The sequence below is a fragment of the Schistosoma mansoni genome, chromosome 4 (genome assembly GCF_000237925.1).
Source record: "Schistosoma mansoni strain Puerto Rico chromosome 4, complete genome".
NCBI classification, from domain to species: Eukaryota; Metazoa; Platyhelminthes; class Trematoda; order Strigeidida; family Schistosomatidae; genus Schistosoma; species Schistosoma mansoni.
Window position 1 is genome coordinate 4758759 of NC_031498.1, and position 26946 is coordinate 4785704.

General features: G+C 33.3%; 1 protein-coding gene across 1 annotated transcript in view; it reads right to left on the bottom strand.

Moving 5' to 3' along the window:
- The window catches only part of Smp_146680 (putative annexin), a gene marked incomplete at its 5' end in the record, with an annotated part of 49349 nt that extends 23586 nt beyond the window's left edge, over window positions 1-25763 (bottom strand). The window contains 3 exons of the mRNA XM_018796603.1: window positions 8942-9085; window positions 18659-19016; window positions 24519-25763. Of these exons, the coding sequence (XP_018651728.1) occupies window positions 8942-9085; window positions 18659-19016; window positions 24519-25763 (1747 nt within the window). The remainder of the gene's footprint in view (window positions 1-8941; window positions 9086-18658; window positions 19017-24518) is intronic.
- Window positions 25764-26946: the final 1183 nt, after the last annotated feature.

Below are 26946 nucleotides of genomic sequence, written 5' to 3' on the forward strand. Positions count from 1 at the left end.
AATTGAGCACGAGATTGATTTTGCCTTCTAGTTTGATGCCACCGAAAAGTACATCCTTATGACTCAGGAATCGAATTCAGGGACTTGGGATTTTAACCAAGTGGTCTAAAGTTAACGAACTTACTGTAAAACCTGAAGATTCTTGGTTTTATGTTTCTTGTGATATAGTAGATGTTTATAGTTGATAGTTTCAAAAAGAAACGACCTAGTAATTGCTGGTTTTCAACAGTTTACTAGCTGTAGTCAGCCTGTGAAGGAACATTATCTGAGGAAAATTTAAAAAATCAGCTAAATCAAAAGTTTCAAGTTAGTAGTGAACAGTGAAATCACACAACAAAGAATGTTACTTAATAAGACAATTAATTAAATGATCAGATTAACACTTTATCAAATTCATTAGGAGCTGAATAAAATAGATGTAAAAGGGTATGGGTAATTTCTTGAGAGACCTGAAAAGGAAGTTGGATTAATGGTAATACATTACCGAAGGTTTAAGAATTTTCCATTTCAACATCATCCAATATGTTTGAATAATTGGATAACATTGATTGAATGAGTATTTCACAAAATCAAGGGAATCACACTGTAAATTTCAAAATACATAGGTAACTAGTCAGTATATATCAATGTTTTAGAATGATATAGTGGGATTCATCCATACTGTATGATTTGTGTAATATAATAGTTATCCGTTGAGTGCACCTACACTTTAGTCCGCTTGTGAAATGTGAACTCACATTACTTAACACTTGAAAATTGAAACAAAAATAACACCTTATAAAACTTGTGTAGACCGATATTATGGACTGTTGTCAATTTGTTCATCTATTGTACAGTATCTATTAGTCAATTGTGTGTATTAATTTTTGACCAAAGCTAATAGTAAACACTTCACATTGAATGTTAGCTTACACGTAGAAACTTTTTAACTAATAATTAGAATCTTACTACCAGATGGTAGTTTAGAAAGTTTTGCTAATGATTAGCTTGTATTATGCAAGATGTATCAGTTAGATATACTGTGATAGAAACATGATTAATACTCAATACACAACGGTGTATCCTATTTGTATACAAAAGGAATAATATCAGCAATAATATAATTCAGTGACGTTGTATAGGTAGTTTGAATATAGCTAATGTATCGCGTCAAGTAGCATGAATTAATGAGCCATATTATGAATGTTAATCGAATACTATCATGGTAGTGTATGCTACTTATGAGGACAGGCATAAGTAGTATGTAGCAGGAATGGGGAGTGGAATGATTATCAGCAGAAGATTGAAATAAGAGAATATAAACGAAAAGAGAATAATTGGAATGACAAGATTAGAAAAATGATGGAGTGTGTAAAGGAAAACTCAAGGAAGATATGTAAATGGTGTATTCAATGTATGATTTTCATATTTTACAAAAGTACTGTGTAATTTTGCATTAAGCAATAAATTGATTTACCGTACCTGAGTTTTCACTCCCTACACTACTACTACCAAGAATAATAATAATATGAAGTTAGTTTTCGTCACGGATTCACACTGATTGAGGAATAATTGAAAAACAAGAAGCATTAGGTGGAATACTTCGTTCTAATTTGAGATAACTTAGCAATATGTATCCATGATCGTATCAGTGATCAAATCCAAGACCCTTAGGACTCTCAACGAGCTTGTCACCCTTAAACTAATGAGTTGAATTACAAAAGATCGCAGTTCTAACTCCACTAGTCGACCCCATAGCACAACGTCATTTAATCGTGTTGGTGGGTAACTGTTTTACTTCCAACACTTAAAATCCATAAATCAAGAATATTCATTGGAACTTCGGAAATTTAAGTAGAAGTTGGTTACTGACGTACCAAAAAAATAAATTCCCAGTGCAATCTTTGGATCTTAATGGTTCTTCGGTTGATGTTAGTCCATGACTAAAATCAATTTTAAATAAAAATTCACATTAGTTGACAACCGGTTGTTAAACAATGTCATATGGTATTGAAGCGATTAATTTGAGCTGAATGACATTGGAGTACCAGTAGAATTTGCTGTAAATTATATTCAGTTGTCTAACTTAAGTGAAAAAAACGTCAAAATTGATTATTTTTTTAAAAGAAGTACACAAAATAATGTTCATGTCAATGAAAGTCTCATAACATTTAAAACGAATCAAAACATGAGGGAGAGGTGAAAAACGATGGCGTCAAAAAACACCTAGGAAATATTCGTCACACATCCAGCTCAATTAGGGTAACATTGGAAAGTGAAGAACACTAGACGACTGTTTTGTATTAATATTAAGCTATTTCTTCAGTATTCTGCGCACAAGACTGCACCAAGGATTCAGTATAGAATTCCCAGGTATCATGACGAGCATTTAAACATCATTACGTTAAAAACAGTTGTCTACTGCTCTCCAGTTTTCAACGATAATCCAAATTAAGTCGATCTGTGATATTACCTAAAAAATAATCTTATCTTGATAAAATCCCCATATCGAAATCGAACTATTAACCAACTTGAGAATATTCCGAAGACTCAACTCATTCTTTGTTCAAATGTGAATCTGCTTAGACCATAAGGATGTTGCAGATACTTTTACAAAACGTTTATAGAATATGAATAAAGCAACTGGAAAAGAAACTCACCTGAGGCTAAATGCCGTAGAGCTGCAATTTTCAATTGTGGTGATAATCTTGATTTACCCTGAGAATCATGTAAACCGAACATTCGGAAATCTCTTTTACGCACTTGTCTCACTTGATGATGCACATTGTCAGCTTAAGTTTGAGAGAAAAAAAATGAGAAAAAATAAATACCGAATTTATTTTATTACACATTTATAGATTATTTACACCTAGACACACTACATACTACTCCTCCTCAATCTGGGAGCAAGTAAAAACTTAAACATGGTCTGTGTGTTCAGGATGAGACAGTAGTCAACTTATCACCAACATGGTAAATTTATAACCTTGAATAATATTATCTGCAATTATTATTTTATTAGTGTAAAGTCTTCGCTAAACTAAATCTTATTTGTATAGAGTTGTGGAGATTGTTAAGTGTCATTGAGATCATGTTAGTCCACTATTGAAAACCTGATTCTTAATTCGTTAACACTGAAACCATCCTTTTTGCCATCGGTTTTTTTACTCACTTAATTCTTTAGACTTACATAAATCATTCAAATCTTTTCTAATTATTATGTAACCCTACAAATTCTATTTCTAGACAATTATCACCTCATCGCTCTAAATCTATGTCTCTTCTAAGGTGTTCTGAATCTTATGCAAACTCTTCACAACTATAATTATCACATAATCTATCTTATCTGCTCTCAGATCTTATTTAATTACCGTCTCAGCTCGTCTCCCCATAGTTTTGCATCTAATCTGCAAATAACCTTAAACTTATTCATGCACAGATATATATAGACATAGTTATTATTGATAATCTTTTTTATCTTAATTCTTTCCGATAACAATATCTATTGGTTCACATTACGTCATACCTCAATGTTACACTTCAATACACATATGGATGTAAACAGCTGGTGAGAAATCACGAAACATAATGAATTCGTATTATTCTCATTCAATTGTTGTTCTGGATTTCTTTAAATTCATAAAAAGGAACCAATTGCATGAAATATTCGCTGTAGAGATATTATTCATAGAGATGTTCCAAGATAATTAATCACAAGTTTTCTATTGATAACCACGTCTGATTTTTATTTCGATTGGATTAGCTACACTTTGAAGGTCTTAATAATAACAACTGGAACTAATCCTTAGGTTATTCTATTTAGTATCTCATCCTTTTTCCTCTACATCTATTCTATCGGAGGATGAGTACATAAAGATGAGGTATAGTTCTGAATACAGAAACAATTTTTAACCAATCCCCTGTCGTATATTTACCATATACATGTAAGTCCTGTACATGATCATATCTTTTCATGAATTTATATGTATAATTCTAAAATCAAATTTCTATCACAAATGGTTGCTTTATAGTAATAAGTAATCATCATTTAGAGACGTTGCTCAATGCGGTCAAAGTTAAGTGGAAATGGGCATTCAGGGTTACTGCCACTACCAAGCACGGATAAAAAAGGAGATTAGGGTATGAGATTATAATGAGAATATCTTCATATTCTGTTCAGCCTCTTTTCACTTTATCAATAATAATCGAATATATTTACTGCATTATCTACTCGATAGTAGTTGCTGATGAAGTCAATATTCGTGAACATCTTTCAAACTCTAACAAATTAATGTATCAAGTAGGAAACTACACACAGCTCCGCAAACAAAGATAGATAGTGGCTGGTAGTAAAATCCAGGATCCGCCTTTCGTCCTGTTCAAGACTCGTCAGTTGAATGTGCCTGTGTTTAAGAGTTGATGTACATCCAGCTGACGAGTCCCAAATAGGACGAAACGCACATCCTGGATTCCACTGCTAGCCACTTACCATGTTTGCTTATAATGCTTGTGAATTAGGGCTTTATCAAGGCAATACGCACAAAATGGACATATTCCAATAAGAGACTGATCAATTTCAGTCCTAAGTAACAATGGGAAGATACAAATAAAAAACATCAAGTGAGTTCACACATAGCTCCCTTTTATAACCTTTGCCGAGAGTAAAATAGAAAAAAAAAGTTTAACAGAATAACATGAATTCATTTTGTTTTGTTTAGTTCTTGTCAGCTATTATACAATCTAACAAAACCAAAATTATGATAGAAACCAACATACTTATACAAGCAAGTTTCATTGAAACTAAATATTTATATCATACAACAAAGCTAATAAGATTATAAGAACGAGCAGTTGAAATCAGTTAATTAGGAATAAAATTAAAAAATCCTAAAGGAAAAATAGAAGAAATAAGAATGATATAATCAAATTATGCCGAAAGGGTTGAAGTAAAGAATGACATAATGAAGTGAATGTAATTTCACTTTGATAAATAAAGATTTTAATTGTTAAACTGATGAGTCAATTTAAGCTAGACCACCATTGAAAACTTGGATGCACTAGACGACCGTTTTGTCAGTACGAGACTTCTCAATAGTATGCATCCACGATCCTGCATGCGGGACTCAAATCCAGGACCTTCGGTCTCGTGCGTGAACGCTTTAAGAAAGATTTTATTACTGTTTCTTTTTGAATGTATATATTTAGTTTCCTAAGTTTTATAGCTATGATTTCAGTAAATTTCAGAAGACTAGGGCCAGATTTTTTATACATTTTCTGGAATTGAAACTGGACTTATATGCTCAACAAGGAATAGTGATACATATTTTTTTAACCGTGATGAAATTACACAAACATTGATAACTGACAGTAATGATAGTGTGAAAGAAAACGAAGAAAAATCAAGAAATAATGGACCGTATCACTGATAAATCATAAACATTAGGATCCGTAAATTGATTAAAATTTGTTAATCTCAGGCATTTTCTACTTACAAAGTAATTACTATGAATTTCACTGATGAAAAATGATATTGAACATTTTAAACTCTTGTAAATAATTAAAGTGAAAATTTAAACGGTTATTAAAATTGTCGATTCAGGGTTGTAGAGATTGTTGACTTTCATTGAAATCATGAACCAATCAACTTTAGTTCTACTGAAAACCATAACTAGTAGAGACCAACCGTGTCGGATGCAGGGTAGTTATATAACAAAGACAATAGAAGATGGTCTCACAATACTGTGGACTGATTGAGGTTAGACATAATCACCATTGGGTCCCGACTCAACAGTCTGGAAGTTATGCGTTCACGCACGAGACCGAAGGTGCTGGGCTCGAGTCTCGCGTGAGCGGTCGTGGATGTACACCGCTGAGGAGCCCTTTATCAAGAAGGCGATACGCAGAAGGAAACTATTTTATTGTGAAAGGTTATGAAGCATTTACATAATGAACATGCATAACCATCAATCGTCCATTTACATCTTTTGGTGCGTTCTGGAGTCAGGACAGTGTTTTCATCTGGTTACCAAGTGTTTTGCCAACACCGTGCTTCCGCTGTACTGAAACTCTTCAGTTCCTACAGAAACTTCGAGGCCACGTTCCGCAACATACTACTTACAAGCAATCTTGTGAGTAGCGTCCATTATACTGGGACGAAACTGCAGTCCAGTGCTTTCACGTTTTCAATGGTGGTCTAAAGTTGATCGGTCCACGATTTCAGTAATAATAAAAATATGTATGTATGTATGCTTATGTTTCAGTAATGCTGTAGTTCATGTGCAGTTAGTCTGAAGTATAAAAGCTTACAAAAATATAGTAGACCGTTAAGTTTTAAGACGTGTTCAACGTGTGTATCCTAATGTCCATTGTTAATCATTAATGAAGTTCCATTGAAACAGTGAGTATTGGAGGGTAATTAAATGTTTTCTTATGGCTTACGGTGCACGTTTTTTGCTCACTTTCTCAGTTGGGTTAATTGGAAGTATGGTAAATTTAGTTTGACGTGTATTTTTGAGAATTTTCTATTAAATATTACTATTGTTTCAATCACGAGTCGATCTTAGCTAGGTCACCATTGAAAACGTGGAAACATTGAACAGCCGTTTCTTAAGAGAATAGGACTCTGGTATTTTATGTTAAAATATTGAAAAATATTTCAGTATACAAGTGTGTGTGGCTATTGATGATGTTAAAGTAAAGTATTCTGATATGTTTTACTATAATAATATTCATTTTAGAAGCCTTAGAAACGTGACAAAACAAATGAAAAACTAAATGAAACCGATTATAAATTACGAATTTTTTTACATATGAATTATACGCAAAAGTTGAAATGTTTGAAATTAGACTAAAACTAATGTCTAAACTGATTGAGAAGCTTAACGATGATGATTTACCGAAATTAGATACATAACGGACTCAACTAAATCTAGTTCAAGAACAAACGTTGTTACATTTGAACGCTTAGGAATGAATTTTCCCAACATATTGAAGGCCTTAAAGAGTCTAGAATACAGATTGATTTGTTATCACTTCACTGTCATTTGATATTTTGATAGTTAATCGCGACCTCCAGATGAAATTGATACACCTATCTTGAAGTTGATAATGGCCAAAATATAAGCTTTCAACATGCAACATTGGTTGAATTCTATTCCCCACTAAGAGAAGCTACGTTTTAAGATCTGAGAACATGGTTTTTTTGAACTTCCGCTTATCGATTTAAATAAACATTTTTATGTATGGACTTTGATTGATTGTAATTCAAATGTCAACTCACCAACACAAATCTAGGGTCATTTTACTCATTATCCGATGGATTAATAAAAAACTGTATACAGTTGCATGCATTTCATTTGATAAAATGACATTGTTAACGTTAATAACTGCATACGTAAACTTTAGTTGTAACTGTTAAACATTGGTTTGAGTTGGGATACTATTGCAATCAAATAGCACTAGACAGCTGTTTCGTCCCAGCGTGGGACTTCTTAATAGTCTATACTCCACAAAAGCGCTTCAACTAAGCTGCAATAATCATGTCAACAGTGACTCACTTCAAGATCTTCCTGAAGTTCTGGTGAGAAGTCATGACTGGTAGAGATCAGACACGTCGTACGTGGAATAGTTATCATCAGTAACATTGGATTATCGTTGTGTTAAACCACAAGTTGACTGAAGTTAAGACTGTAACAATGGACTCCGGTACAGTGGATCTACTGATCAAGTTTTCACCGAGAGACCTGGAGGTCCTGATTTTGATTCCTAGTGGGCACTGCTAAGGAATCTCATAATAGGACGAAGAAGCTCTCCAGCGCTCTTTGATTTTTAGTATTCTATGACGAATGTGACCTACAGACTAAATCAATCTTCACAAAACCCCTTCAACTGAACGCCTTTTTTTAAATAAAAGATGAATGTCAGTAACTTCATAAAAAATCGCTTAATCACTTTATATATGAGACCGGTTCTGATGAACTACCTACACTTATATGTCGCTGAAATTAAAAAAAACTAAGTTCACCCCCCCCATTCATCTAGCTAATAGACTGATACATTTAAAATGTACAAAGTTCTAACTATCACCAAAAAAACAACAAGATAACTACTATCACGTTTTTTTATGGCGACATTATTTCTTACTATTTCCAAACTGGTAAACAACTTATTGAATTTATCGCATACCATCTTATGATTTTATTTTAAAATTTCTACCTCCAAAGTTCCAAGGTTAAAAACCATACGAATCTCATGTGTCACATTAATTTGTTACGATTGATTACAAAACAAATTGTTGGAAAAAAGTAAACATGTTTTTCTTCATCTTTGAGTATATATATTTACTAAAGTGATAGAAAAAAAGCTATAAAAAGACGTAATTATCAGTATAGGATTATGGAGATTGTTGAATTTTAGTCGAGATCATGAACTGATCAATGTCAGAGCACTGGTGCTTCCAGGTTTTCAAATGATCGGTTCATGATCTTAATTAAAGAGATAGAACATACTTCTCTTAAATTACGTCTATCTTATTGTTTTCTTGATTTCGATAATCAGACTAATACAAAATACACACATTATATCATAAGTAAGACTAATTTAACTGTATATACTTATATTTGAACTATATCTTGTTTTCCGTCTAGTCCTTGTTCCTTTCTGAGCAAAGTCGAAAGAAGTGTAGTGGTAAAAGAATATTAGACAGTTGAAAAAGTAACAAGTTAGAATGTGATAGTCATTGCTTCTAAATTTTGGTCGGTTTGCGATACAGTGTAATCACTATCTTAAACTAAGCCACAACAGACTACTCAACTGAAAGATACGTCATTGACCAAACACAAATCATACTGGAAATGAAAACAGCTGACGAGAAATAATACAAAAGAGTAGTTGATGAAATAATGAAACCATAAATAACTTAAAACAGAGTATTCATATTAAATATGATAATAATAAAACTTACTTAAAATATCTGTTTCATCAACTATTTCAGCTTGAATAATTTCTTCAATTACATCTTCGAGTGTAACTAGACCAATCATTTCACGATATGGATCACAGTCACCTTCTGTTACTAAACGCTCAACAAATGCCATATGAGCTCTTCCTAAAATCAATTAATATTTGGTTAGATATATAGTGATTGTCAAGAGAATGGGGGGGAATTGCGTTAGATAATATTAAACAGTATATATTGAAATTAATAAGTTGGTGATAATCATTCAGAAAGTTTTATATTTTCAGAATTACACTGCCTAATGAAAAATTTCAAGAACGACCATTAAAGTTTTAGTGATAAACTGTGACCAGTAGGATTTAATAATGTTACAACTCAAACTAGTATCACAGATGGCAATGAATGATCACATAGTATTCCAATCTAACTGAACTTGGAAATATGAGCGGTTAAGTGTGAAATCAACTGTCCAAAGGTGTGAAGGTTCTAGATTCGATTCCTATTGGGATCATGGATGTTCACTGATTCAATTCTAAGAAGAAAAATCTCTTCAGTGCTCCCTGATCTAAAATGTCAGTAGTCAATGATTTACATTTTAAATCGGATTTTTTTCTTAATAGCTCATATAAGATACCCAATAAAAATTTATTTATCATTTACTACTGAAGAGTAAGTCGATCCAAATCTGATAAACTAGTATCCTGTTTAAACGTTTAAGGTATTTATTTTATAGCTGTATAGTGAACTTTATCTCTCATTCTCAAATTTTTGTTTAGACCAATTGATCATGTATGTTAACCGCATAATGGTACAAATGTAGTGAACGAAAAGCTTTGGTGGGAGAAACCAATCTATTGCTTAGTGCAAAATTACACAGTGGTTTAGTAAAATATGAAAATTATACATTAAATACATCATTTGCATATCTTCTTTGCGTTATCCTTTACCTACTCTATTATTCCTCTAATTCTGTTGTTATTTTGATTGCTCTCCGATTTCTATTCGATTCGCTATAGTTTAATCTTCTGCTGCCAGGCATTCCACTTCTGTCTTCAACTACATACTACTTATATCTATCAGCATGAGTAGCATACACCACGCCACTACTCATGCGTTTTTATAAACGGCCTAACAATCTATCGAAAGTCCGAATAATAATTAAATTTAGATGAAACCAACACAATGGTTGGTGTATTTTTTTATATTCCATTTTTTTTTTGAAGAAACAAGAGTCTTCGACAGTAATGGAATTCATACATGGGCAATTTGTACGCAGAGTTAAAACATTTCCTAATATTTCATATTGTGTGCCGAGAATTTATTTACTGCAGTTAAACAAATGAAGTATTGGACAAAAATGATTACTGTTGTTACTGTTATTATTTTACTACTATGTGTCACTTATTTCTGCTACATTCAAGATATGATCTACTGGTTTCAAATCTCATAAGCTAACTTGGATGATAAAAAATTTGTATGGAAACAAGCCAGTCAGAATCGAGAAAACTACTTACAATGTTTTATGGGAAATTCATTACACAAAAATGCGCAATAGAAATAATTTTATCGGAATACGGTTTCATTGAGATTATAGAATTCGGTAGAACTGATCTTAGTTAAACCACCGTTGAAAACCTGGAAGTCTTAACCAGTCAGGTACAACCCTGTCGGATGAGAGACCCTTATCCACCGTAGGCAATGGAAAATGGTTTCTCACTATCGTGGATTAATTGAAGTTAGACATGCACACCATTGAATACCGGCTCAGTAGTCTAGAAGTTAGGAGATCAGGTGCGACCTAAGGTCCTGGGTTCGATTCCTGAATCCGGAAATAGCTTTGTGTAGTGCTCAAAAGACTTAAAATTATTAAAGAAAATCCTTTTTTCATCTTAGCATGAAAATGAAAACGTTAAACTTATAAAACACTGATGTTTTTATATATGGACTTTACACAACATGTAAAAGTCAATCAAGTCTTGTTCCAGTCTACTTTTCTATGATAAACCCTCAAAAAATACATTTCATTAGTAAGCTAATGATTAATACGTGATCTGACCAAGTAGGAATGATAAACTAGATAATGATTATCACAAATGAATTCTGCATATCAATATGGAAACAATGATGGTTCTTCTACGATGTCAACTTCATAATTTCATCAAATTCATCTGTAAAAATTGTTTTAAATGATGACAAACTTTCCATGTAACTATTTGTGGTTATGAGAGATATAAGAAGAGATAACTTTTAGGGAGAAAACATTTACGTTCAAATTGGCGAGTCTATGTAATCATATTGCTACAACAGTAGGATAAGAAAACCGATAATAACCATAAAAAGTTAATCAACTTCTTATAACCATTGAAGTGTAACAGTTTTTATTAGATCCATTGCGAAATACTTTTGATTTGTACATATACTCTCTGTTAATTAGTTGAAAAATGTCTTTAAAATCATGTGATCATTTTAAGAACTAATTGTCAAGCTCGTCTCTATATTATACTTTTGTCATACAAACTTGTGATATTTAGTGTGACGCATTTCTATAATTTTTTTTATTTATCTTATTCCAACAGTACATTATTCATCATATAAAAAATATCTTCTGAAAGGATAAAAATAGGAAGTCAGATAATTTTTTTAATACATAAAATATTGAAATTGTTCCATTGAATTATGTAATCAGAGTTCTAATGAGATGATAATGTTTATCAATGAATGGGAAATATACTATAAGGAAATTCAAACCTCGGACCTATCAGTCTTGCGCGCGAGCGCTTAACCTCTAGACCACTGGGCTGACCGGCACCCAATGGTGTTAATATCTCACTTCAACCAATCCACGAAATTGCGGCACCATCCACCATTGTCTTCAGTGAGTTACTATATTACAAAAGACCCGGTTGAACTCCACTGGTCACTGTTTCTCACTAGAACTCCAGGAAATACCTCTTAGAGAGCTCGCGCGTGTGACTGATCGGTCCTGGGTTCCAACCTCGCGAGAAGGGATCGCGGATGTGCACTAATGAGGAGTCTCATACTAGAATAAAAAGGCCGTCCAGTGCATCCAGGTTTTCCATGGCAGTCTAGCTTCAATTGACTCATGGTTTCAACTACAAAATTACTAAAATCTCCACAAAACCCCCTTCTGATATTAGAAAATTATTTATCCTTAATCAACTACTATCAAATGTCATTAATTATATAGTTAATAATAAAATATGATTAATTTCATTGTTGATAAAATGATCAAATGTCACTTAGTTGGATAATTTTGTTTTGTCATTAGTGATAATATTGTGTTAATTAGGTGATAGAAATGTATACTATTACGTTTTATAAACTTTAAAGAACCTATTCATTGCAATATTTCAACTTCACAATATAAAGTTATTATTGAATGAAGTAAAACAATAAATTATAGGACATAAATAGTTATAGCTAAGTGGATAACTCGTTGGCGTTTGAAACGAACGGTACTGGGTTCGAGTCCCAAAATGAAGATCAACTCTAAGATGCAGGTACATCCAGCTGACGAGTCCCAAATCGAACGAAATGATTGTCCTAGATTGCACTACTGACCGCCATCCATCTCTGCTTAGAATGCTTGTGACTTAAGGCAATATGGAGGTAATCCACACCAGATGCATATATGCCAATAAGACACTGATCAATTGCAGTCCTAAACATCAGTGGGAAGATTCAAACAACCAATACAGAAATGAATTAGATCGTTCTCTTAACGATATCATGACAATTAATTCAGTTAATCAAAAGGAACATATAACCTGGTACACATACACATCTAATTTAAATTGTTACACTAAATCATCACGATACGTTGAAATTATCAAAACCAATCTCAAATCGGTAGAAATAATAAAAGTACCAATGATAGTAGAAAGAATCAGGCATATACAGTTTGATCTTAAGAAGAATGAATTTTTTGAAAGAAAAATAGTTAGAATCCAGCCAGAGATAAAGAGTAAACGGATTTACTTCTTTCTTAACGATTATGAGCTGTATAATGTTCCGCATTCTCAACAACTCCGATGATTGTAAAGAGATAATCTTATTAGTTAAATATATATTGTTAACCACTCTCATTGAATCATGGCTCATAATATAAATTCTAATAGTATATATGGTTCCAATATTTTTTAATATAAAAAGTCAATTTCGATGGTCAAGTTCCGAATTATTCACACATTAAATAAATTAAAATAATTAATTAGATAAAAATGTTGAAGAATATATTGTATTGAATTCATGAGTCCATTTAACCTAGACCACTACTGAAAACCTGGATGAACTGGACAGCCATTTCGTACGAGTATGGGACTTCTTAACAGTGCGCATCCACCAACCCACACGTGTGACTCGAACCCAGGACATTCGGTCTCGCGCGCGAACGATTAACATTTAGATAATAATCATCATGTGCTCACTAGTGATTGGTATCAAGATTTATTTCCTGGAGTTCTAGTGAGAAGCAGTGACCAGTGGAGTTCAACCGTGTCTGTTGTGAGGCAGTGACTCACTGAAGATAATGGTGGACGGTGTCGCAATTCCGTGGATTGGTTGAAGTTAGACATTAACACCGTTGGATACAGGCTCAGTGGTCTAGAGTTTAAGTATTTGCGCGATAGGCCGAAGATCCTGGGTTCGAGCCGCGCAGGTGGGATCGTGGACGCGCACTGTTGAGGAGTCTCATACTAGGACAAAACGGCCGTCCAGTGTATCCAGGTCTTCAATAGTGGTTTAACTTAAATTGACTCATGAATTCAACTGTTAAATTACTACAATCTCAACAAAACCCCCATTCTGAGGATACATTTTGCATTATTTTTTTCCCTTTCGAGTAAAAAAAAATAAATTTCCAATTGATTACTTCTAAATAAAATGTTTGATTAATTTATTAGAAGGCGAACATCAAATATGTCACAGTAAAACTAAATTATGCTGCTAAACAACATTGAGATCTATTTCCACCTGTTTCAACCAATCAAAAGGCATAAAATATAAAGGAGAAAGAATGGATGAACGAATTATTGTACGAAATGAAAAGAATTACAAGGAGTCTATTGTTTTTATATAAACGAAATTCCCAAGTTTACCATGGATTCTAACCCATTACAGTTTATGGTTGCGATTGAAGTTCTGGGTTTGAATTTAGGCTTTGGAGATTAGAATTAACGTTAAAACTAGGGTTATGATTTAAGATTAAAGTGTAAAGAATGTAGTTATTGTACTCTAAGTTTAAATCTAACTCCAAATCTTCAACTGTAACGTTTTATTTTTTATAGTATAGTTCAACCTAACTAATGATAGTTTCCTGATTGAATTCAACTTTATTACGGTTGAAAGTCAACATCATTGTACGATAAACACCATACAAGATTGATATACGCGCTATGAATTTGAACTCGCTGTCTCTATCCTCACTAGCTCGATAGTATACTTTAGGCTTACTATATATTATCTCAAATAATTAAGCTCACACTACAACACGGAGACGATGTATAGATGTTCAAGTAAGAAAGTACTTGTGACCATGTGTGAAGTGGTAACTCATGAGTTCCATTTTCAACTGATAGGTCACGGGCTCGAACCCTGCTTTTATTTCAATTGATTTGGCCAGAGAGATAGTATAACTAAACCATACAAACACATTGTTTTGTAATGAGCAACATTGTCCAAGATAAATTTCAAATAGCAGTATTCGAAGCAAGAGTTGAAAACTAAAATCACTTCATATTTTATTTTTACTTCAACGTTACTGATTCACAAAATACTGGTGTTCATTCATGTACTTGGTTTTAATCCTCACTTTCGTCTGAATCCTAGAAATACTATTAACCAGTCACCAGAAACCAAGTATTTGAAGTTCGGTTCAAAAACCTGAGATCTATATAGATTTCCTCAAAGTCAGTGGAAATCTTAGAGAAAACCCAGACTAATGAAAATTTTGTTCTTTTGGCACGTTTTCTCCAAAATTTTCACAAAATTGGTCAGTTACTCTAGGAAGTTGGGAGTTTGAGTTATCTCGAAAGCTGAGTGTTTTAATCCATCAGTGGTTGCATTATCGCCTAGATTTATCAAAAGGAGTGAAGTGGTTGAGTGTGATGATTACTTCAATCGTCTTGGAAGTTTCATAAGCCTGGTTGGGTTCTGCAAGATAACTGCGATCAGTGTTTAGAGATGTTAGATGACATAGATCAGAATCGATTACGGTAGTGCAGATGTATTCACTCTTCATCTTCATATCGATTCTGACTTCCAGTAATACTTCGCTTAACTTTTTCACTATTTCTTCTTATACGCAATTCTTAATGTTCAGTCCTTCTAATTATGATTACGATTATTTCAACTACCTTGCTACTCATTTTTTAAATTTTATCTCGTCGTACTGATATGGTATGGTGGCTTAGGCTAGCGCGAATTTGTCTCAGTCTGAACGACTGAGCCATTACTCAACTCTGTTGTTATTGTTTATTCTAATTTAATTTTATACTAGTGGATAAAAAGGAAAAATACTGGGGCGTAAAAGAATCGATTCAACTAACCAAATTTATTGAACTGTACATCAACACAAACATTGATTTGTATGATAGTGAAAGCAAATGGGGTAAGATACAGAACAAACTGACTGACACAGAGCTTACTAACTATTTAATCTGTAATTTTCTTCCTAGTATCGGTTTCTACTCTGAACTCATTGATTGTGATTACTTGTACATGGGTTAAATAAAGTATTGCCCAGCCTATGCTCTGGATCTCTATATTTGATCATAAATCGTGAAGCCAGTATAACGTTGCAAACGATAAATATTTCTATTCCTCTTGGTATATCATATCTCAAGTTAACGATACCGAGCTATTACCTAAACTGGATTATTCAGAATACATATTTGAACTGCTAACTTGGTAACTCAATAATTGGAAATCTATAGTACATGTCATTGAACAACAATCTTACCAACATGTTCAACATTGTTGTGTAAGTACGAGTTGATATAAATTGTTAGATATTCTAGGATTGGCAATACTATCTGCAATTTCTATGTACAAATCACAATTATAAGTAATTAAAACAACCAATTCGATATTTAAAGAATTCCAATTACTATTATTCACTAATCACACAATTCTTTTCTAAAATATACTTTTAACAGACAATAAAAACAAGATTTAATGTGGTGAAAAAAACAACCGATTTTAGTGAATAAAAAAGGATAGTAACTATCAGGCACTTTATGTCTTGGTGACGTTTTTTTAATCATTATGATGCCACTTTAACACACAAAAAATAGTTTGAATAAATAACTCATGAAATGAATATTTTCGAAATTTCAATAGGTAGCTATAATTTATGGAAACACTTAAGTAGTGTAAGAACATGTTCTATTTGATAATACTAAATACAGACTAGCTAGCGTTGGGATCCAGAAAGTGTTTTTTTTTTGGGGGGGAAGACTCATTGAATGAATATACTTGCATTCCGATCTCCAAGTTCTCATCCAGATTTAAACCCAGTACTATTTGCTTCAAACACCGACTGGTTATCTGATAAGCTATTAGGTCTTGTGGCTAATTGAAATATCGAGGCAATCCGCACAGAATGTAGATGTGCCAATAAATACTAACCGACTGGAGTTGTTAAAATTACAGACGAGAAATTACAAACACTTACAAGCTAAATACCAGTACTTTAATATGAAGAATTGATTAGATTTTGGGTAGAGTAATTCTGTAACAGTTAGCTGTAAGCAGTACAAGACTATACTAAGACAGTAAACATAGTAAGGTGATCAATGATGTATTCTGTTCAGAAAGAATGTTTTAGACTTAACTTCGGTTGCCCTACAAGGTTTCAGTCACGTGTTTAAAATGGCCGTATTATATAAATTGAAAACATTTTATAAATAAAACCTACTCGAAAATTAATTGTCCGAATAAAAAAATACATATTTATTAATTTCTATTTGTGTAGTATGCATACATTCTGGTATGACAGGGTACCAAAAGTATAGGTCAAACAAATAAACAGATAATATTGTGTAAAAATAAAAGAAATAGGCACAAAACTAAAAACAGAAACTTAAACGAGAATACTGAACCATAGGTTACATAGTTCAAGTAAAAATACAGCCACAAAGAACTTTCAGTTAGAGGAGTTTCCTTCGTCTTTATGGAGAATGTAGAAGAAAACTACAGTGGCACCATTGTCGGCTTCTAATCTGCCCCGTCTCTGATGATGCTTTAAGCTACTGGGTTGCGTCGTCTCTAGTATCCCAACCAAAGTGTCATGATGGGGAGACAGATGTTAATTCTATACAGCCATTATTATTAATAAAACACGGTCATAAACTGACCGTCTCTGCACTTTTTACACCTAGTCTCAGCGTCAAGCATTAATACACAATATAGAAGCCATTAGGACGATATCCTCGAAAAATCTCCAAGCCACTTAGGTTAATATTTTAGGATGATAACATTAATTATATCATCATTACTGTGTTCGAACCCACATTGCTGAGCCTCAATGTTACTAGTATGGTATTTTCATCCGATATCAGTAATACATTTTCAAAAGTAACGATATATATATTCACACTTTTTATTAAGGCATATCTGCTACGTTTTAAGTTGCTGTCTTTATACGTACATTTGATTCACAGTTGGCTTAATAAACCTATAAACATAGTTAGTAGGTTACAATATCTATACATAGGCATCATTAAACTAAGGCATTGGGTAAATGATATATTACAGTTGACATCACGGACTGAATTCATTTAGAAAACCTTTGAAAACCTGGGAGCGTTGAACAGATGTTTAGTCTTATTATGGCAATACAGAGTAATGAGCATCCGCGACATTGTCACAAATTGGACCTAAGACGTTTAGGTCTCACGGTGACAGCTTAGTCTTTAGATTATTGAGTTTCGATCCAGTGGTTTAGCTGCATAACTTAGACGGGTTCGCGATATTGCAAAATCATTACCAAGTGCTACTGGTAAGTAACAGCCCCACTCTCAATACGGTTAAACTCTACTTGATCATACATTCTCATTAAAACTCCAAGAATTATCGCTCTAAAGTAGTAACTAGTGAACACATTATTATTATTATTATCAATGTAAAGAATTGATGATGAAGTAAAAAATGTAAACTATTGAATGCTCACTCAGTGGCCTAAATTTTAAGCACTACCTGTGAGACCTCAAGACTCTGAGTTCCAATCCTAGTAGGGCCGTAAGTGTACATGGTTAAGGAATCTCATACTAGGAATAAACAGTTGTTCTGTGTTGCCAGATTTTCAAAGGTTATTTAACTAAGAACAGTTTGTGATGTAAACTATAGAATTTGACGATCTCCACAGTTTTAACAAATTTCAAACAAAAATTGAAAAGGGGGTTTTCTGTAGAGATTTCAAGTAATTTTTATATATACTTGAAATCATGAGTCAATTGAAGCTATCGGTCAAGTGCTCTGGCGCGAAACTGGTAGGTCCTGGATTCGAATCTCGTGAGGCGGGATCGTGGATGCGCACTGCTGAGGAGTCCCACAATAAAACGAAACGGCCGTCCAGTGCTTCCAGGTTTTCTACGGTGGTCCAGCTTCAATTTACTCATGATTTCAAGTATATATAAAAATTGAAAAGACAAATTATAAAAAGAAATATATCGGAAAATAAATATGCCAAATCAATAAACTAACCTTGACGAAATTCTTTTAACATCATTCCCAAATTAGTTGTATCTAATACAATAATAATTGAACGATTATAAAAATCACAAACAGTTGATACTGGAACTTTATCATCTGTATTAATAAAAGCTAAATCTTTAACATTTAATACAGATCGAATATTTTGTCGATCATTTTCATAAACTGGTATACGTGTATAACCATTTGAAAAAATTTCATTCATTGTATGAAAATCTAAATTAGCTGAATAAGATAACATGAATGCATCAGATAATGGTGTCATTACATCGGCTACAGTTTTAGTAGTTAAAGCTAATGCACCAGTAATAATATTCATTTCATCTGTAGCCACTGTTCCAGCTAATGCCTTTATTTATGAAAGAAAGAAAGTAAAAGAAAGTTAAACAATACGTGAAACAATATCATAATGTATAAAGAATAATGACAGACTTGAAATAATGAAAAAGATATGATTATGATTATTATTTATATCTGTTGGCCCCCAAACGCCCTGGTATGGCCGAGAGTGGGGAGAGTCCGCTCTCCCTCTCGAAATGCTATCACATGGCCACGCGTATATAGCCTCTGTCAGGGAAGTCCTACTCACTGCCTTATCGCGGCTGTGGTGTCTACGAAATTGAGAGGATGAAGAGCGAATGTCTGGCGCTCTAAACGGGTTGGTAGGTATGGAGGATCCACCTAGGGGAGTTGGAAAACCCTGATTCCAAACCAATGGTGCACATGGGCTCCAGTATCCTGAAGGAACAAGTGGAGGATGAACCCATTGTTGGTCACCGGCTACCATGGGACTGCATCTCAGCCGCAGCCCATCTTTACTATAACTGAACTCGATCATTGTGGTATCTCGAGTTCTGTAGTTTGATTTCAACTAAAACTTAAGTTTCTTTCTAAATTAAACATAATCATCACCATCTTTGTTCAAATACAGTTCATCAGATACAAGTATACTTAAATTATTTGTATTACTTGTCATAACTAGTTATTTATCAAGATAATTAAGTGAAGATTTTGTTCAAGTTGTATATAATTTTTAACACAAACTGATATCACTAAAAAGCTGAAGAGCATTTAACAGCTGCTTTTATTCAAGTCAAAGCGACTAGTCACCGATACGCAACAACGAACGAATACTGGATCAAGAATAAGGGTTTTAGGTGACTCAAAGAAGACGATGCCTTTAAACCACTGAAGAGTTAAATGATCTATATTTTTCGGTCTCAATCCGTTTGTGATAACGCCCAATAAACACTGCTGCATGTTACAAGTTACAGTCTGGAATACACTTATTAGTTAACAAGATTTCTGAATGGAGATTTTACACAATAATAATTTCAGTCAAAGACTGACATGTTAATATTATTGGGAAAACTCATCACGGATTAGGAAAAAATAAGTGAGTGTGGTAGAGTTAATACACAAATAAAGCAAAAGCAAACTATTCGGTAGTTGATGAATTCACTCACTACAGACAAACACAAAAGAAAATTGTTTCTTTTTTTTAATAACAAACATAAAGTGTCCAAATCTATTAAAAATCATCTTTGTAAATGATTAACAGGGATACAATGGTCTACATTTCCGAAATCCATTCAGCATGAGATATGGTGCTAACTCTATTCCCTGTCAACTAATTTGTCTATAAGTAACACGCTCTCTCAAAAAGTTGGTTTCGATCTCTGAAGCGGATCTTTGGTATGACCTGTAGACAAATCCAATATTAGGATTAAACAGCTTACCAGCGCTCACCTACCGATTTTCAATGGGTTCGCTTTTATTTTTCATTAAAATCAGTCAGTGCATTTTAACTATTTTCGACCTGAACAGCACCCATAGACGTCAGTTATGGTGAATAACATCGTAAGTGTCATTCACGTTCTTATAAAAACTGATAGGCATAAGTTGTATAACTCATAAAATGATGTAACCTAAATTGATGAATAAACAACTGTAGGAGTGAACGCTGTTGAACAATGAGTAATTTTTAATGATACTATTGAATTCTTATCATTTAAGTATACTGAATCATGAGTATTAGTAGTTGAAACATTAAACTTGGAACTATAAATCTTACGCTATCACGTTATTTCTAACCTTTACACGCAAAAAAAGTTAAAATAAATAAATAAAAGCCTAAGTATGAGTTTACAAGTAAATCTATACTCGATTAGTAAATTACATAAAATGAAATTATTTTCTAATTATAATAGTTCCGGATAAGTTCAGTAGTAAGTAACAATAAAGAAATTAGTTAAACTGCTCTTATCATATGTTGATTTAGTAGTGTCAATAATAAGGATACTAATAAAATTCATTCTCTAATGGAAAACTAAACAACAAACACTTATCATATTTTATTTACAGTGGATTGGGGATGGGATAGTTGGAAGAAAGTTAGGAGTGGCCAAACCAAAACGTGGCATCAGAGCTTGAAGTCACTAACTTCTAGTTTAAGCCATGCTGGTAGATGCAGACTACTCAGTTGGGGTCCGCGTGACTATCGTAACCAATGGTTGGATACTCTAGGTGATATGGCTCACAATTGATGTCAATGGCGCAGGTGTATACACTCTCTATCTTCCCTTAAACCTTGAGATTAAAATTGCTTCATATCTGTCTTTCTTCCTATACTATATCCTTATATACAACCTTTCTCTTATATATTACCACCACTAAATTAACTACTTCTATGAATCTGGTGTTCATCTTGTTGTGCTAATGAGGTATGGCAACTTGGACAGATGCTTATATGTGCCTGGTCCTACATTGTAGCTGACTGACTGACTACAGTGGATTGAGTTGTAATTCGAACAACTACAATCTATAAACTTCACAAATCTATTTCATTATAATAAAATCATTTAATGGTTTTCACAAACGACTAAATGTTGACTAATTTTAGCATTTAACTAAGTACAAATTCCCTAATGCAGCTTTTAGTCATATTGTTTTGTATGATAGCTAATGATACCAACAGACTGTACAAGCTAATGTATGTGAAGCAGGATTCAACCTTAGGACTCAGAGACAGACAGGCATTGACTAGATCTGTGGTAAGTTATTTAGTGAGGATATTTTTTTTACATAGGATAGAAAAATTTATTTCCTAAAGCAGTCTTCCCTACAGATTGATCTCATTTGACATACTCTTAAAATCTATGGAGCACTTAACAGTTGCAGTGCACACATGATCGACAGATCTCGTGATAAACCTCTATTACACATTTTCATGATTCTTAATTAATCATGAACAGTGATTTGTATTATTTCATGTTTTTAATACTGAAAAAATGGTAAATCTTAATATTTCAGATACTTCATTGAGGATTCACCTATTTAAATGTTAAAAGGTTGATGCTATTGTATTTATTTGCTTAAAGCAAAAATACTTAACTCTTGCCTAAACAAAGAGTATGAGCTTCTGAAAAAGGTTTAAAGAATTACAAATATGGTTATTCACGGAATTTTGAGGCCTTCCTGCATCAATAGATTAAATGAATTAAATCTATCCTTTACTTTATATAGTGTGTAAAATGATTCAACATTATTTAATTACAGTCTTTAAATTACTTGATAATGATTTCGATTTTTCCCTGTGATGCAGAAGGATGAATTTACTAAGATACAAAAATAGTTTACAAACTCTACATTCACTACTTTTTAATTGATTAACTGACTATTTTTATCAACTGTTATATCCCAATAACAATAGTGAATGGTAACTTTGGGGTTCATTTATAGACCAATATTATGCATATAATTTTTATCGTATATTTGCTAAATAATTAAACTACTCATATTCATGTTCCTTTCATTGTGAACTTTATTTTGACCTATAGACTATTATTGTACGATTTACCGTTCTTGAGTTATCCCCCGTCTATTGATTACTGCCTCGCACATTTACAGTCACATTTGGCTAACTCTTGTACAAATTTTATTTTCTATTTTATTGGTACGATGTGGTCAGTCTGTTTGGTATATAAACTCAGTATGTTTGAAATATAAGGTTTCATACCGCAGAGGCTGAGATTGATGTTTTTGGATCCAACTGGCTGGGCTAGGCAGAAAGCAGGACCGATAAGTATTCTAGACTGCTCGTACGGGTTTCGTGTGTCATTGGTCCGATCGATAATTTGCTGCTCTCAAATTGGCGGTCTTATCACGTTATACATTAACAGGACATCCACTCGACCACAAGATATAACAAAGATGAAACACTATTTCAATGCTTTATAACAGCTTCATACATGAATATACTCAAAAGTAAACTTCTAACTTCTAGCTTTATGTTTTTACCAACTGAAACTCTTTACAGTATTAAGTTTTGTTTTTTTTTCAAAATTTTATCGTTCATAATCTTGTTTATTGTTTCTGTTTTAATTATAATCCTGAAGTAATGTAATTTCTTTTTAACCCTAACAACAATAATACACTTATAACTAAGAGTTTGTTCTCTTAGTAACGGTAATTTATTTAATGTGACAAAAATATTTTCAAAATAAAATAGTTTTTTTGATAAAATAGATGAAATGTTACTAGTAGTAGAATCGAAGATGAGCATTTCACGGATGATGTTCATTGTGGCATCCTGAACCCTTAATACTCGTTGAACCATTCAATGGCTTAGTATTTTTGTTTACTCACGATATATAACCTTTCTATATCCGTAAGACTATAATCTCTTTGGATTATTAATTTGGTAGTTCAGTGATCTATATCTCCAACTTCAGTCAAGTCGCGATAATGTACAACAAGTTATTATCTTGCTTCTCAATTAGTGAACTTGAAGGTTGGTTCCTCATACGAACTTCGGAAAACTTATGCACATGTATATGGTTCCTTCAATAAATAATCTGAGTTATTAAAGTTTAAGCGAAACTTGGGAAAAGCTCTTATTAAACTCAACAAATTTGCAGTTGATTGGTATTTGAGTAATGACTAGTTTCGTGTTTGCCAAGTCCTTTAGTGCTGATCGAACTCCAACGATCAAATCACTATGTGGCAGCTAGTCTGGGTGACTCAGCATCATACGTACTATATTGAGTAGTTGGACGTAGTAGGTAAGAAACTCTGGATGTTAGTCGATAGAATTCAGTCAAATACAAAATACTAGACAAACGTGGCATTACTCAATGATTAACCGACTACCAAAACTTCGGTCTGACAGGTCAGCTGAAGCCCAAATAGCTGTTATAGCATCTCAGACTATGAGGCTAAGTGATAAAGCTCCGAACTCACTAGAAAACACTAGTTCCCTAAAGACTGAAGGTAACTTTTGCCGGTGAGAAAGAACTAGCACGTGACTAAGGTCCAGGGTTTACTAGCGATTGTTTCCTACCACCTAACATTCCATGAGGTGTTAAGGGATAGTTGTAGAGATAACACGTTAGATCATATGCTATTAAATTTGTTTAATGTTGACGGATGGTTGTTCCATCAAGAGGATGCACCTGTATATCTAGTAGTGATTACCCCAGACCTTCAGTCTCATAGTTCTACCATCATTACGTTAGATCATCCTCTCTACTAATTATAATTAGTTCTTTCGGATTTATTTTCGTTCCTGAAATGTGAACTACTCATTCAGATACGGCATTGAGAAAATGTGGAGACGATGAGATAGTTGACGACTTTAACTTCAAAAAGGATTAACAATAGCGTTTTGAACAATACGAACAGAGATGTGACGATTTTGCTGACGAGTATGTTGATAAAGATAAGATTGATATGCCCTAGATCTTGTAAACTAAAGGTTTTATGAATCTGCTTAGCGCATTTGTTATATATATATATATATATATATATATATATATTCATTTAAAAGTTATCACAATGATTAACAACTCACTTGTTCACGTATAAGAACTCCGAGTTTTTCTCTACTATATACTTGACCGATTTCTTCACCCAATATTTTATCCAACAAAAAACTTATAGGGAATGCAATAGGAAATGTAAGTAACATAAACAATTTTGTTAACCAGAGTGTTTTAGCCCCGATAGCTAAACCATTACGTGAGCATACAGCTTGTGGCATAATTTCACCAAGCAATGTAATACCAATTGTAGATCCAATTACAGCGAACAAACCATTACCAGTTAAATCATCCATTAGAATTGTTAATGAAGTATTAACAAGAACATTACCTAATAAAAGTGTACATAGTAATAAATTTCCTTTTTCTCGTACAGGTCGAATAGCTTTTGCATAACTTTTCTCATTATGTGAACCAGCACTTTCAATAATTTTCAATTCTGTTTTATCAAGAGACATTAAACCTAAGTTTAAACCACTGAATAAACCCGAAAGAAAAAATAATAATATAATTAAAATTATTTGAACCCATAAAGGCATGAGAGTAGTTGTAGTTCGAAATGATAAACGATAATCCGATACACTGTCAGTACCACCACCATCGCCAGCAAAAATCCATTTACCATCAATATCGGTATAATTTGAAGTAGAGTCAGCTTTCGGTAATGAAGTGGGAGTGATACGAATGCATAGAAAAAAAGCGACTTCATTATTGGATAATTCGCGTAGACTAATCACACTGGTACTGACAAAAGAATTTTCTGGCAAAGCATCAAATGAATTAGTTACACGTTCGTGTTCACATGAAGAATTACGTGGTTTTTTGATTGAAGCGAAGGCAATATGACTAATATAATCCATTTTCAAGCCAAACATACTAAGATGAATAGGTTTATTTGAAGGAAGTACAATAATATTATCAGTGATTGAATTATAGATATCTGGGAGAATGCCATATATTACAGGCTCCGTAGGAGTGCAATAGATTGGTAAGAGTTTCAGAAAAACCATAATCAGTATTATATCCAGTTTCATTTTGATCAAATGCTCTAAATGGAAATAAAATAAGAAACATAGTTGATTTTTATACAACCAATATATGATTTTAACAAACATTAACACATTACACAATGTAATTCCATAACCTATATTCAGAATATGATGGGTGAATACATTTCGAGGTGAAATCTGCTGTAGTCTACTGTAGTTATACTTACATGATTGTAAATTATTTACGCCTGTTACCTCCAATGGAGCCACATTGTGAGAACATTCCATGTACCTAAGTTAATGGTCGCTGTGGTTGTCAGAAGGAGCATCAGCCTCGTGACTTCCGAAAGAACTCGGTTTTCATCATAAGAAGTCATAACTTTTCGAAGTGAAGACCTTCTAACTCCCAGATCAGAGTTTAAATGGTTTGAATTGTCATTTTCTTATTAGTGTTCTTTTAGCAAGTTAGTTTTCTATGAGATGGAATCGTTAACCCCATGGCCAACTCTCCTCCTTTAATTGGGCTTGCGACCGGCGGCAGCCCCACAAGGGATCCAGGCGGAGTCTACTAGATGAAAAGGAGTCTGGACAGCAACTAAAACGATGTTTTTCTACTGTTCGCAATATATCCAATCATGAGTCATAACGAAGAAGTTGAGAATCTAGTTTCTAAATTATTGAGCTTGAGCCACTCGGTAAAAACAACTTTGCCAAATGAGGGAATGAAGTCCAAGATTACAGGTCCTCGCTAAAAAATTGATATGTACCCAAAGGATTGAATCAAGTAACTGGATCTTAATGTGGTGAGAAGTATTTTGCACTGCATCGTTGAGTAAATCCCTAAAATGCCTAGCAAGAAAAATTACTTCCCATTATAGCTTAGGGCCCAGGAAAGACTGAAATTCACATTTCATTGAATCTACCAGCTCTAAAAGGTAAGAATGAAAAGCAAATTTTGACCCAAGAAATTACTTCTTCTCCCTTTAGTGTCATAGTCATTTTCGTTAAGAAGAAAAAGACATTTATGAATATCATAGACAGTCGAAATATCAACCAGGTCTACCAATTAGGATTAGACAATAATAAGTCAATGTCGTAAAACAAGTTTTACTATAAACTGCTAGTTAATCATGATTTAACTTTACAATATACGATTAACCAGTCGAAAATCAATGACCAAACAAAAGGATGGATATGTGGAAACTCAAACGACACTAAAATACAGAGGTGTTGGGGAACCCAATAAAGGTATACTACAATGCGTAATGATGTCTCATCTGAGAGAAAACTTCTTCAGTTCAGAGATAGCTATCAAGCTGATTTATTTGTAATCATGCTATAAAGGCTTTTGATTTCATGTGTGATACATATCCTCGGCTAATATTGCATTTCATAATGCGGCTGTGCATGATGGAATGATCGTAGATAGTGTGGCTAAACGAATGTAACAAGCGACTTGCAGCTTTCATCT